General features: G+C 36.0%; 1 protein-coding gene across 2 annotated transcripts in view; it reads right to left on the minus strand.

Moving 5' to 3' along the window:
* Positions 1–3,477: 3,477 nt before the first annotated feature.
* The window catches only part of LOC120523620 (X-linked retinitis pigmentosa GTPase regulator-like), a 56,148-nt gene continuing 44,405 nt past the window's right edge, over positions 3,478–15,220 (minus strand). For both annotated transcript variants that reach the window (XM_039745082.1, XM_039745083.1), the window contains 2 exons: positions 7,176–7,241; positions 3,478–5,971 (listed from right to left, as the gene is read on the minus strand). In XM_039745082.1, coding sequence (XP_039601016.1) covers positions 4,118–5,971; positions 7,176–7,241 — 1,920 coding nt within the window. In that variant the 3' untranslated portion in view covers positions 3,478–4,117. The remainder of the gene's footprint in view (positions 5,972–7,175; positions 7,242–15,220) is intronic.

The raw sequence follows: 15,220 nt of genomic DNA on the forward strand, positions 1-15,220 counted from the left end.
ATCTCCTTTTGGATGTCAATATGGATTTAAACCCTCCTTGTTAGAAATGCATTCCTTGAACTTTATAGCTTCCTCGCTTGACTGAGTACTTGGCTAAACTGCATGAGGGATGGGAAGTTGTTCAAATGATTCTAGAGATGACAAAAACTACTGCTTTATGGTTTGTGAATCGTAAACATCATAAGGCCCCAGAGATAAGGGTCAGGCAGAAAGTGTGACGTGCAACATGAGACATCTGCCTGAGAGTTTCTTCTAAGAAGTTGGCACGAGAATTTATTGGATTTTACTATATTGTTAAAACGTAGTGGACAAATAGTTTACAAGTTGCTCCTTCCCTGTCATTTTGAGATCCATACAATGTTCCACATTCCCCATTTGAAGCCCATACATACTATTGGATATCAACGATCCCTCTCTAGTGTTGATTTTATTCGGGTGAATGGAAAACAGTGCAAAATTATTTAAACTCTCGTTGGAGGGGTTCCAGGGTTGAATACCTTTTTAACTGGAAAATTGCTTGGGTATGAGGAAAGACTCTGAGCACCCTTCCAGGATCTTCTTGATCCTTAGATACTTCAATCATTTTACCTTAGGCAACCTACAAAACATAGTGGGGATTTTGTTTGATTTTAATTTTTTCTGCAATTTATAATTATTTTTGTATGTTTCCTTTCATGTAAACCTAAAGTCATAAATACTGTTCTTACATAAATTTTTGAATCTGAAAAGTTTTTCACTATGCTAAAAGTATTTTTTTTTCCTGAAGTGCTATTTTGTGTTCTTTGTTGGCTTTGTTGCTAGGCAAGGTCAACCAGAAGTGTATGATGCAGAACATCATGCATTTGTAAGTATAAAAGTTGGAAATGGACAACAGAACATGCAAGCTGCACCAGCTGAGGAATTAAAGGCAGCTATAAGCTACCAAAGAACATGTGAAGAGACACCACACATTTGAGTGCAACTCTAGGATGAGATCATAAGCCAAATTCTCTGCCTTATGTGTTTGTACTGTGCTACCTAGTCAACTGATCTGCTCTCTAATATGATTTCCAAAATGGGTAGGGTTTTACATCCTAATATCTGTGAAATAGCCTTGAAAATCACTTAATATATACTGCAAATATTGGAAGCTAAAAATAATCAGTCAAATATAACAGTTTGATTTCAATGGACTATATAGAAAATCACTGAAAACACCTCAGTCTCCATATGCCTTTCTGGGAAAAACTCCAGAAATTCTTAAAGTTATGCATTTTTCAACAAAAAAAGCATGAGTAAGTAATGTCAATTAACTACATGTGCAACCAGGAAGGATGCTTTTGCTATGTAGATTCAAGATTTTTATTCTGTTTATGGAACTGCAGATGATCATAGTCGTCATTGGTGCAGTGTTTCCAGAATGAGAAAAAGTGAAATACTGTAATTGTTTAGTGTTTGGAAACTGTGTTTTATTATCAACAAAACAAAATGTGAGTACCCCATGTAATTATTTATATTTTTTATGGTTTGAGATGGATAATTTAATATTCAGTATTCAGTATTTCACTCAGTATTATCATTTATGTCATTTTAAGTTAAAATCTTAACTTAGTGAGTTAATTAGAAATTTGTATTATGTGAAACTTTCTTCTGTTTCTCATTCCATAATTCTACAAGAACTAAAGTAATGAGTATTTAAAATAATTTTTTTTAAGTAATATGTAGGTATTTCCTTACATGGTTAAGAAAAGTAGAAAATTGTTATAAAAAATTCTAGGACATAGCTTGTGAAAACAACTATCAGGATTGCTAACATTAGTAATTATATAAACTCAATGTTTGCAGAATGCAAGTAACTACCAGCTACCGTCACATATAAAGTACACAAAACTGGGACAGGTGATTTTTCAAGTAACCCTTCATCCCCATATTACTGACAAAAATTTGAACCACAGACAGCCATTTATACATACTGCATTTCAAAACTAATTATCTGTTTGCTGTTAGAAACTATCATCAATTTTTTTATGACAATGGCTGATTATACATTCACTAGACATTAAGCCCGTTACAATAACGGGCGCTAGAACAGTAGTGCATAAACATTAGTAGGAACAGTCTATATTAAATGGCAAGGGACCTTGTATGTGGCTGTAATATGCGTCACTGTATTGTGTGCCTTTAATTTTCTCTCTCAGTAATACTGGTTTGTATTTCCGTAAAATGCCTGTAATTTTGTCTGACAGTAATACAGTGGAACCTCGGTTCACAGCCATAATTCGTTCCAAAACTCTGGTTGTAACCCGATTTGGTCGTGAACCAAAGTAATTTCCCCCATAGGATTGTATGTAAATACAATTAATCCGTTCCAGACCATATGAACTGTATGTAAATATATATTTTTTTAAGTTTTTAAGCACAAATATAGCACAACAGAGAAAACTAACAGAGTTCGCGCTGTAGCCTTACGACCCGCTCACTAAAAACACTTTTTTTAAATGAGTTTTAAGCACAGGGAAGAAAATGAATTAAAAAATCCGTAATTTAACAAACAACCAAGAAAAGTAATATTGCAACAATTACGCGCGCGCCTGTGTGTGTATGTGTCTCTCTCGCGGGCCTGCGTGTGTGTGTGTGTCTGTCTGTCTCTCTCGCGTGTGTGTGTGTGTGTGTGTGTGTGTGTGTGTGTCTCTCTCTCTTAAGCGCATGCCTCTGTGTCTGTGTGTCTGTCTCTATCGCCCGTGTGTGTGTGTGTGTGTGTGTCTCTCTCTAGTGCCTCTGTGTGTGTGTGTGTGTGTGTCTGGCGCGCGCCTGTGTGTGTGTGTCTGTCTGTCTGTCTTGCGCGCGCCTGTGTGTGTGTGTGTGTGTCTCTCTCTGCACACACAGGGAATGCACAGGAAGAGACTGAACACGTGCCGTGTGGCCCCACGCATACGCACTTCACCAGAAGACACACACACACGGACACCTCGACGCACACAGGGGTTTTACTAAAGAGGATTATTTTAACACAGTTCATTGTTTAAAGATGAACAACATACAAATAGTGAATATTATGAAATTCACTATAAACATTTCATGACCCATCATTAATACATTTAAAGGAACGAAAAATTCAAGAGATTTTGCTTTTAACTAAAATATTTTCAACAATATTGTATTGTTTTAACCAATTAACTATCTGCATGATTTAAGCACAGCAGACCTACTGTAATCGAAAGTCCTCCTTTTGAAATGGCACAAATAAAACTATGGCAAATGTAGATTTTATATATAAAGAACAGGACTGTTACTCATTGTAATACAGAACTGTTTCATATTGTAATACTGTAAGCTGTTTTCGAAGGCACACATTCAGATCTCTGCAAATAGTTAAATAGACAGAGGCATATTACACAAAGTAAAAACTCTTTCATTATCTCAAATATTAGTTAACAACAAGAGATCATATAATCCCTGCACATTATCTGAAGGCATAACATGTTGAGGTATATAAGAAGTAAAGTAAAGATTATCATCATCATGAACAGGAGGTGCATTTCTTGAAGCCTGCATGAGTAACCAACAAAAGACTGTTGAGGAAAAGAATTATACTTCCAATTCTTAAGGCATTACCATTTCATTCATCTTCATTTGTACTTAATGTTTTTTACAAAACAATGTATTTTTTTAACGTTAAAACTGCAAAATGGTATTAAAGCAAGAAGGCAAAAGGAAACCCAAAAGAATTAGAAGAGTTAAGGCAGAGAGTCTATGCTGTGATGGCTGCAACGCTGGTGAAACCAACTGGTAAACAATATGAAAGGTCCATTATATGTTTGCCTACTTCACTCAGTATTAAAGAGTTTTGTGTAAGTATTTACACAGTTTCATTGAAGCTTGCACATTCTACTTACATTAAATAATCATCAGCATAAGTGTACAGTGCAGTGCTAATAATGGTGTCTACAGCAAAATGTGTCTCTAAATCAGTGCTTTGGACAGATCCGTTTCAAGTGTGCATATTCACCAAAACCTAAAAAACAGCATAATATTGTCATGATGAGAAAAATGGGTATTGATAAGGAACAATGTATTCATTCTGTTACACAAATCTACTCAGCAAAGGCCAGCGTTATTTGTGCTTACATAGGGAATCTTACTTAAGTGTTAGGTAATGTGGAAGCACATTTGTCCAAAACTGTTGTGAGTTGTGGATTCCATTTCCCAACTGCTCTTTTCCAGAAAGCTTCTGTTTTGTCTTTAAGGCTTGTGCAACCTCTCTGGTACCTTTTTTTGTACCTTGAATACTTTTGGTTGTTTTGGAGTTTTTCCTGGATTGTGAACTTTCTGTCACAGATTCCTCCTCTTCCTCAGTGCCCTCATTTTCACTTTCATCAGTATCCTCTTCATCTTCAACATCATCCTCCTCTTCATTCTCCTCTTCATTCTCCTCTTCATTCTCCTCTTCAATTTCTTCTGACTCTTCTTCATCTTTGTCTTCTTCTTCTTGTAACTCTTCCTCCTCATTCTCTTCTCCACCATACACTTCCTCTTCCTCCCTGTCCTTCCCTTCCCTCTCCTCCATTTCCTCTTCCTCCCCCTCCTCCCCTTCTTCACTATTGTGTGTTCCTTCTCCCTCTTCTTCGCCTTCACTCTCATCTTCTTCGTCGCTCTCTTCATCTTCTTCGTCGCTCTCTTCATCTTCTTCGTCGCTCTCTTCATCTTCTTCGTCGCTCTCTTCATCTTCTTCGTCGCTCTCTTCATCTTCAGAATTTTCACTTTTTGATTGGGTTTCGCTTACTTCTTCCTCTTGCATGGAAACATCTTCCACCTCTTCCTCACCCTGTTCACACATTTCTTCTTCTTCTTCATCTTCTTCTTCTTCCTGCAGTTCCTCTACCACTTCCTCTTCACAGTCAACATTTTCCTCATCTTCTATTTCATCTTCTTTTAACTCTTTTTCTTCATCACTTTCTCCCATATGCATTTCTCTAGATTCATCTTCTTCCTCTTTTTCTATATCACAGATTTCAGATCTATTTTCTTCCTCCCTTTCTTCACACTCACCTTCTTCTTCATATACAACTTTGTGATCTTTGTTCTCCTCCATACTACTTTGACCTTCTTCCATTATGTTACTTGATTCTTCTTCTTCTTCATTCGATGTGTGTTCGACTTCATAGTGGCAAACCTCAGTGACAGCTTGACCTTCTACTAAAGAACCTGCAATCACTTCCATCACTTCAGTGTTTTCCTCTTCAGCCATTTCCCCAGCTGCTGAACTAAGCTCTCTGTTGTTGCTTCCCATATCAACAATATACTGAAATTCTGCCTTTAAAGTATTACAGGCATTGCCCTCATCCTCAGAATCACTCTGATCACTTGAAGAAGACAAAGTAACTGCCTTTTGTTTTGTGAACCTTTCTGCTTTGCTTGGTCTTCTAGCATTTAACTCATCACAACTTTTTTCAATAGGTCCACTTTCTGAAACAACTTCTGCTATATCTGAGGATGGTTTTGCCTTCTTTTTACAAAGGTTTGGATTACCAAAATGCTCATACTTTGAATTCAATTTAATTTTTTCATCCATATTTTTGTGGTTTTGTTTTGACTTTACTTTGAGTATGTCAAGATCTTTGGTTTGTTCTGAAAAACCAGTAGCAAGTGTCAAATCAGAGCTATATGTAACCTCTTCATTCAACACTTGTGGCTTACTTTTTACTTTAAACGTTTTACCAGATTTTATGTTTGTCTTATTGAATTCATTCATGCTTTCAGGAACATGTGATGAACCTTGTACTTCTATCAGTTTGCGTTTCCCAAACATTTTTTTCTTTGTAGCATTTTTATGAATAGTCCTACTGACTCCTGGCTTGGATACAAACAAAGCTTCTGTTGGTGGAGGACTGCCTGCAAATTGTGATATCACCTCATTAGTGGATTTCTGCTTTTCAGGTGAGAGATTGGGGCTTATTTCCAATTTCTTACCACTTCTGACAGTTTTATTTGTCTTCAATTCCATAAGGAAGCGGAGAATAAAAGAGACAGAATATTAGAAAATTAACATGAAAAAATTAAGAAACAAGAAAGGAGGTGTAATTAATTTTAGTTAATAAAATATGCGGATGTAATAATGTATGGTTAATAAAATAAAGCTTTGTGCATAAAAATTAAGACTTTAGTTATTATTTATGCATTTTTTCCATTTCCAGGCAATGTAAAGCCTGAGTGTAACTTGTCAAATGCAAGACAGAAAGCATCGCGGGGTACCAAGGGAGACAATATACACAAACAGTGACCTCACCCCTGAACTACTGTGAAGCCCTAGATCATGTACCATAAATAATACAGATAAGTGTTGCTTTAATTTGCATTTGTGCTAACTTATCATGTGGAAAGCACACTTGGAAAAAAGAAATTCATATGCAAGGTATGATAATAGCTAAAGTATGAACATGATAACAAACAGTAAAGAGTACTCAAATTCTAGGTTTGAACTTTAATGCAATATGAGGTAAACATTTTCATGTACAAATATAAGCACACCAGGATAGGCCCCAGCTAAACACAAGTATGATAGGCTTTAGACTCGTTTCAGATAAAATTGTTAATTTGTTTTTTTTTTTCACAAAAAAAATTAAAAAGTAAAAAAAAGTTACTCATATATCAGACAATTTTGTTGACTTAAAATGGAAGATTAAAATTTAATAGATAATATAATTTATACAGTTTTGTTCTAGTGTAGTATTTCTTAAACCTGGTTCTGGTGGCTAATTGTGTTTTACTGTTTTCCTTTTTATTTAATAAGGTACATGAATATAGTAAAATATATCCAATATATACTTTAAAATTTCAAGTCATGTTTAAATTTTATAATTAGTGATATATTATAAATATGTTAATTTCTAACGGAATATGCATAAACTGTCTAAGCCAGCCTATTATGAAGAGCACTGCGTAAGCACATCATTATCATCTGCCAGAGAGCAATAGTGCAAACTGGCCACTTCAAAAAAATCTTCCAAGCCGCCACCACCACCCTTCCATCTTCAATAGTTTATTTTTACATAATACACGTGTAAGCTTGAAAAATTGGAATTATTTTTTTCAAGGATTGCTAATTAATTTTGGGAAAAGTTAGTTTAGCAGTTCTGGATTTTAAGCTGAAGGTTCAAATGAAAACAGAAAATGCACAAAAAGGTAAATTAGCTTACCTTTCGTTTCTGAACAGGTGATAATGTTAAAGACTTCTCACTAGCATCCAGCTTCATTACATGTGTCTAAAGTAAAAGGAAAGACAATTAAGCCCAACTTTCTAGCAAATTATAGTAAGGAAGTATAGACCTCAAATGGGTGGATCATACTGTTAAAAAAGTTACAGTATAGCAAAATAATTGCCCATGATTATTTAATAAAATGATCATTTTTTAGTAAAAAAGTAAATGATACAGTAATAACATTTTAAAATTTAAACTCACAATATATCACAGAGAAAAGAAAAATTAAATATAGAATCAACTTGGCTAATCATGATGTAGAGAGAAAAGAAAAACAACATATTTTGCAACAACACTTTCACAGACTTTAATGGTCTTTAGCTTGATAACATACACTGGAAAAGTAAAGTGCATCACAGATGCTTTCAGAGAAAAAGATCACAAGATCAGTGATAGGAAAACTGCAAGAAAATATGATTAGCCAATAGAAATGCATTTTATTCCCAATAATTATTTGTGAGACAAATAATACAAGTAATTAAGGGTCTCTAGTCACATTTTTAACCAAGTTTTCTCAAAAATAATATTTCTTAAAGCATACAAACATCATAAAATTTCATATTTACTCAGTAAACACTCTGAAACAGGCTTAAACTGAGCCTTTGTGGCCTTTTATGAACTATTTCATTCAGTAAAGCTTACAGTTCAGGCAATATTCCCTCTAGGCTGAGTGTGTGTGTGTGTGTGTGATTGCTCATATATTTTAGAAGTGTAACTCACAGATTTTACATGGTCACGCACAAAAAGATCCAACTTTCAAACAGGATTAAACTATAAAAATTTTAAGAACATGAAGACAGAAGAGCTCTCGCACCACAAACAAGCGACACCTGATGAGGTAAAAGTTTAAATTGATAATATTTTGCAGTCTGTGAAAATAAATTCTTCAATATTGGCATTCCAGGATATTTGTGATCAAGTTGGCAAATACATGAAAATACAAGGTACTTAGGGATTTAAGGATTTCAGTTCATCGAGTGCATAAATTCAACAATCAAAACTGACATGTTGAATGAAATTAAAAAATCAGCCGACCACACTTTAAAAGTTGATCGACCAATTCAATTAACAGTTTCAATAATGAGGTCAGGTGGCTATCCAGATATTTCGCAGTAAATGCTATGATTAGGAACTACAAAATATTAGTGGAATACTCCAAAAAATTGATGAAGAAGACAACGACTATTCAGAAGTACTGCTTGGATATATTACAAGGATATATTACAAAATGCAGAACACCATATTGCCATCTTAATACTTAATAACTTTCTAGCAGACTAATGCAAAATTCTGCAAAGAATTGTACTTTTGACTGTTTTTCAGATGGAAAATCCACAAATCAAGAAACTTTGCCACAGTATCTAGGAGAAAAGTCTCATTTCCATGAAGAAACATAATCTGCTCTCACCATTTCAGTGTCCAGTTAAAACAAACACAAAAAACAATCATCCAGCAGACATGTGACCACATTGACAATTAGTTTCCAGGCAAAGAACTGAAAGATTGGTTTGTCTTTTTCAGTTGCACTTGAGCAGATAAATAGGCTTGCCAACAAGTACCATGCTCTTTTTAATAAATTATAATTTGTTTTAAAAAGATATTTGTGACCAGTATCCATTGTTCAAAATACTGATTAAGGAAAAAATAAAACCTGGAACTGTAAAGACATTTTTGATATGGTTAGATTTAATAAACAAAAAGATTTCTTCAAGGAGTTATTTTCATTTTTGGACATTTGTGGCACATTCCAGGACTTGAGTGTTGACTGTGGAACAGGATTTAGTCTAATGAACAATATAAAAACAAAATACAGAAATCATTTAGATGTTGAGCATTTGGAAAATTAGATAAGAATTAAGCTCTTTTTAAATTCTGGAAAGAGAGAAAGAGGTTAGGAGCATGTACTGATACAGTGTATTGCCGCACCCACCACGCAATAAACCACCTCAGGATCCCAGATTAGGACCTGAATGCAGCCATGCAATGGGTGACACCTTAATACCACACTAGTTCAAAAGGAATGGAACAGTGTGAGGTTCTTTTACAGTGGCTGAAGTCCCATACCCCACTAACCCTCGTGTTCTCCCTGCAAGTAGGAGGACCTGCTTGCAGGACTGGATGCCAGGATGGAGCAATTTCAAGGGCCAAACAGAGTGGAATCACTTCTTGCATTTACAGAATTCGACCCCTAGCCTAGCCACAGAGACACCACTCCACCTCAATTCTGGACAGACTGTTCATTTTCATTGAGTTTATAACTTAAGGAAAACAGAAAAGGTTACAAGAGAATTAATTTGAATATTTCCTGAAATTCTGAGTAGAAATAATGTTTTTATAAACAAACTTTGCTAGATCAGTTTAGTTAATTTTTTCTTATATAACATTAAATATGCAATACAGTAAATAATAATATGCTTGAATTTTGTGCTATATACAAAAACACATTGTTAAAACTGGTGCTCAAAAATTGTTTTTTCTAATGTAATGCTCACATGACAAAATATGTGTATACAATAAGCCAACAGACTGCACTGATTTATTTTATGTGCTGTACACATGAAAAATATACTCTACAACAAAGTCAGGCATGTATAAAAAATCTCTAAATTTCATACCTTTAAAGTTTGTTTTAAGACTGTGGGAATAACTGGACTAAAACACACAGCTTAGTCAAGTTTCCAAACATTGAATATATACTTTAGAAGAGAACAACTACAGTGCTCTCCATAACGTTGGAAACAAAGATACATCTTTCCCTGATTTACCCTTTGCTCCACAGTTTAAATGGCAAATAAAACAATTCAGACATGACTAAAGTGCATATTGCAGACTTTAACTTAAAGGTATTTGCATACATTTCCATCATACCTGTTGAAATTGTAACACTTTTTATGCATGCTAACCCCTTTTCAGGGCACCATAGACAAGACAGGGTGGTTACACCTTCTGCAGCTACACATAGTACTGTCATAGATGTCATGGACCTTTTTTATGAGCTCTACTGTGCCACATCAAGTTACAGTGATTTTCCTTCTGCTACATTATTTGATCTGATATGAATTACTGTGCAAAAGCAGGTTGTATTACAATATCATATTGGACATTTGCTGTGATGTGCAGAAAGATGGCCATTGCCTCAATTTTTCTTAAAAATGCTGACTGGGATCCCATTAAAACCAACCACACTCACTTTGACAGCTGATATTAAACAAATTTTACAGGAGAAATATATATTCATTCTATTCATTAATGATTAAAGGCTAATGGTGTGAGAATCCCACTGAATTTGCTTAACATCCAGTTCACCTAATTTACAGAAATATTCAGGAACGACAAAGTACTCAGGGAAATGGAGGAAAAACCTTTCACTGGGAAAGCTTAAGAACTTGTGATAAATTTGAACAGGACTGTGAGGATGATCAAGAAAAGCAGAAAGTACAGCTATTGGTTTCCACTTCAAGCAACGTGTGAAATCGTATGAGTTCATTTGTGACAGTATTTTTTTCCCCATGCCCTGACCCATCTCTGATGACGATGAGATAAAGCAGGCATTAAACTCATTAGAATGGATGTTATGCATGGGCATATAAGCTACAAGTGCCCCCAGTTTAGGAATTTAAATAATCTTTTCACTTTATAATTTACCATCAGAGTGCCACATTCACCTGGCATCATCAAGAGTCAGTCACTGAGGTAAAGTTTGCCATTCACCAAGATTATTCCCTAACATTTGTCATAACTGAACAACTTTGTAAGTCCAACTTCATGAATATTACAATATCCATACATCCTCAATCTAAGAATGAATCAATTCCTAAGGTTTTTATTTATTTATTTAGGTTATGTTAACTGCTAATTGCAAACTGTCCCTATGTCTGAATATACTGTGTGTGTGTGTGACAGTGGTTCATGTGATGTTTCCAACATCCTGGTGTATATTGATCTTAGTTTCTTTTGTCCAAAGAAAATTGCTTCAGAACTGGACAGGCTTTTAACAAATGTTCTCTGGCAAAATCTAATCCGTCCTTCCTATGCTTGAGGTTTACCAGTGTTTTGCACTTTGTGGTAAACCCTCTGTCTTTACTATCTTGAAATCTTCTCTTGATTGTAGACTTTGGCAATGATAAATCTACTTCCCGGAGAGTGTTCTTGGTTTGGCTAAATGTTGTTTAAATGATTAAATCAGTGTTTGTGTTGCAATTAGTTATTACGTTTTCTTTAATTTTTCACTTAAGCTGGCACAAATCTTCAATCTGCCTCAAAAATGATTTAAGATATGAAGAGGTAGGGGAAGTGACGGTGAAGGTGAAGGGATAACAATGGCGCCCATATGCATGCACCGCATGGCTGCCCTGCTGGCCAAAGTTGATTCTACAACAAAATAAAATAAAAATAAAAAGAGGAATAACCTCAGTGGTCAATCATCACCCCAAAAGTGAATGGTAGATGTCATGTAGTATATGTGTAACAAATTTTGGGTCAATAGGTCAAATGGTTTGTGAGCTACAGGTGATTTAAAATCCAGAACAGACAAATGGACAGCCACAGTAGCATATTATACTGTATAAGAAGATATTATGTCTCCAGCTTAAAATGGCCTAAACAAAACCCATTTGCTGTCCAATTGCTTTTAATTATAACTCCTAAGCTTACTTAATTCAACACCAATCATGGATGAACAATAATACTGTTTTCACTTCTCCATTAGAAAAAGGGTGAACAAATTTCTTTTGTTTTCTGCAGTTGCATGCTTCTGGGCCCAAGTCCCTTTAATATTATTATTATTATTACAGTATTATTAATAATATTAATATAATAATAATAATCATATATTATATATAATTATAATAATATAATAATATATTAATATTATAATAATAAGTCCCTTTAAAGCTGAAAGTCTACATTTCAATGAAATGGTGATTGCATTATTACAAATCCACTCTGGTGGTGCACAGAGCCAAAATTATGAAAATTTTGTCACTGTCCAGACACTTATGGAGCTGACTGTTTAAGAGCAGAGAAGCAAGAAGTAATAACAAATTTGAACATAACAAGAACCAAAAGCATGCAAAATCAAGGCAAGATTAACATAGGGTATTAGTAATAACATAAGAAAACACAACAACCATACAATCAGAATTCTAGAGGGAAGCTGGCACCATATCTAAAATTAGGGAGACTACAGTGTTGACATAAAATGGCAAAGCATATAAGTTTATAGGATTCATCAGTATAGGTGCAGCACTCAAGAGTCCACCACAGGAAGGTAAACTTCAGGGCACACAGCTAAGGCCTTGCATCCACAAATATAGTGTCGTCAAGGCTACAAGCTCTATTTTGATTTAATTAATAGCTGCTGTCTTGTTAAGAAAAGCCTCCAAACAAAATATCTCTAGCAAGTTCCAAACTGCTGTCAGAAAATGCCACTACAAACCAAATATCCTTTTGTAAAAAATTAACGTGTCAAATGATGGGAACAATCTTACCAGATTGTCTTAAAAGAGGATGTTCAAAGCTAACAAAGTGCACATCAAATTTAATGAAATGTTGTGAAGAAAATTACGTTTTATACCCTCATAGCCTTTCTCCACCATCCCAAACAATATTGTTAATATTAATAATAAAATTCTGTCTCTGTTTGATTCTGAATTGCATTAAAGGTCATTTCAGATCTCACAATGGTACGAGCCATGACTTTATTACCAGGACAGCATGTGCCTTGTGCACAGAAAATTCTCTTTTGGTTTTCCCTTTTAAAGTGAAATTCAAGTAAACTGCTATGTCTTCCGATTAGCCATGAACCACCCAGTCTCATTGAGATTGCACAAGTGGTGAACCAGCTGAGGGGTAGGGAAGCCTACAAGGATCTGTGGTATCCAGGGTGATCTTCACCAGGCTAGTAGTTAACGTTATCCTCCTTGCATTGCAAGTAATCTTTGTTTCCATTTGGGAGATGGGCATCATCCCAAATGACTGGAAAAAAGTACTTGCAATCCCTATCTGGAAAGCAAAGGGTGATCGCCTGGATTGCTGCAACAACAGAGGGATAACACTGCTGTTGGTGCAGAGTAAGGTCCTGCTAGGGTAATTCTCAATAGGATCTGTGACACCTTGCTCACCTACCAGCTATAGGAGCAGTCTGATTTTACAACTAAGAAGTCTACTATCAACTGCATCCCAGCACTGACTGTTCTCACTGAGCACAAACAAAAATATTGCAGTTTCTTTGCAGCCTTTGTCGATTTTCATAAAGCGTTTGACTCAGTTGATCAAAGTGAGGGACATCCTGAGACTTTGCCGGATCCCCCGAAGTTGCTGGAAATCATGGCTGGCCTGTACAATGGTACTGCAAGTCTGGAGCACAGTGAAGGCAGTTCTTCCCAATTCATTCTGGGATTTGTCAGAGGTGTGTTCTTGCTCCTAATCTGTTCAATGCATGCATGGACTGAGTGTTGGGCAGGGTCGGGTCCAGAAGTTGTGGGGCATCTCTTGGTGAAGCAAGATGCACTGATCTTAACTTTGCCGATGATGCTGTGATCTTTGTGGAGTCATTGGAGGCTCTGATCAGGACTCTCGAAAGACTGAACGAGGAGTCTGAGTGTCTGGACCTGCAAGTGTCCCGGATAAAAACCAAGATCCAGACCTTCAATGATCTCTTGGGTACAGCCATCAGAAGTGTGACTGTGACAGGTTTACTTACCACAGCAGCGATATTCATGTCTCTTGTGACTCTTCCTATGTAGATGGATTGGGAGAGCATGGTGGGGTCATGAGGTCACTGAAAAGGGGTGTGTGGCACTCCCGGTATCTTTGCAAAGGGATGAACGTCCAAGTCTTTAGAGTCCTGTTGCTGCCGGTTTTGCTAAATGATTGCAAGACATGGATGTTATCCAGTGACCTGAGACGAAGACTAGACTCCTTCAATACTAAGTTTCTTCTGAAAATCCTTGGGTACCACTGGTTTGACTATGTGTCGAAAGAGCGGTTGCTGATGGAATCCTGAATGAGCCATATTACCTGCATTGTGAGGGTGCATCAGTTACTGTTCTTTGGCCATGTGGCAAGATTCCCTGAGGGAGATCTGGCTTGCAGGATCCTCATTGTTGAGGACCCTAGAGGATGAACCAGGACAGGATTCCCATGTAACACCTGGCTGCAGCAGATAGATGGTCACTTCCAGATGGTGGGTCTGGACCACGTGTCCGCCTGGGGGGGTTGCCAACCAGAATCCCAAATGATTCAAACTAATTTTCCATTTCAGAAAGCAGTAAGTTGCCACTACATACCAACTAAGATGCTTGTGGCAACCTTGACTTGAAAGTAGGAATTATTTCCATTGGCAGAATACAAGTCACATAACATTTACGGTTGGTACAAGAATCGAAAGAAAGAATGATCAAAGGCTTTTACTGAAAAGCTTATATTTCTAACCAAATGTCTCTTTGTCTTTGGTGAACCTCTCTTAGCTGACTGTTTACTGAATGTTTTTAATAATTCCACAAGAACAGCATATTTGTTATCACGTAATATATTTGCATTACTTTTAAGATGGTGGCTTTCAAAATACTGTTTTATATTGACAATCTACAGTGCTAAACATTTTTTCCTGATTATTATTAGCAGAATATTCTTCAGATGTATAAAGCACCTGAAAAAATATTTATTCATGAAACTGAACAGGAATTAACCATGTGGTGTTTTATTACCTAGACTTACTTTCAGCTTACAAGGGGTAGCGTCACTTAACAGCCAAGACTTTTTACTAAAACACAGAGCTGCTGAAGCAAAACACAGCATTGAATCGGCATGACACTAAGTAAAGTAAATTCCCCAAACCATAAATATGTATCATAATAGGATGATTATTTTCACCAGCGTCATTTATGTTTTCCTATTGAATGTTTATATTTATGCTGAATTATTGCAATGCTTAGTGATACGTTGGACACCCAGGTGGGTAAGAGTAAATGGATTTGGTG

Source organism: Polypterus senegalus, chromosome 2 (assembly GCF_016835505.1).
Source record: "Polypterus senegalus isolate Bchr_013 chromosome 2, ASM1683550v1, whole genome shotgun sequence".
NCBI classification, from domain to species: Eukaryota; Metazoa; Chordata; class Cladistia; order Polypteriformes; family Polypteridae; genus Polypterus; species Polypterus senegalus.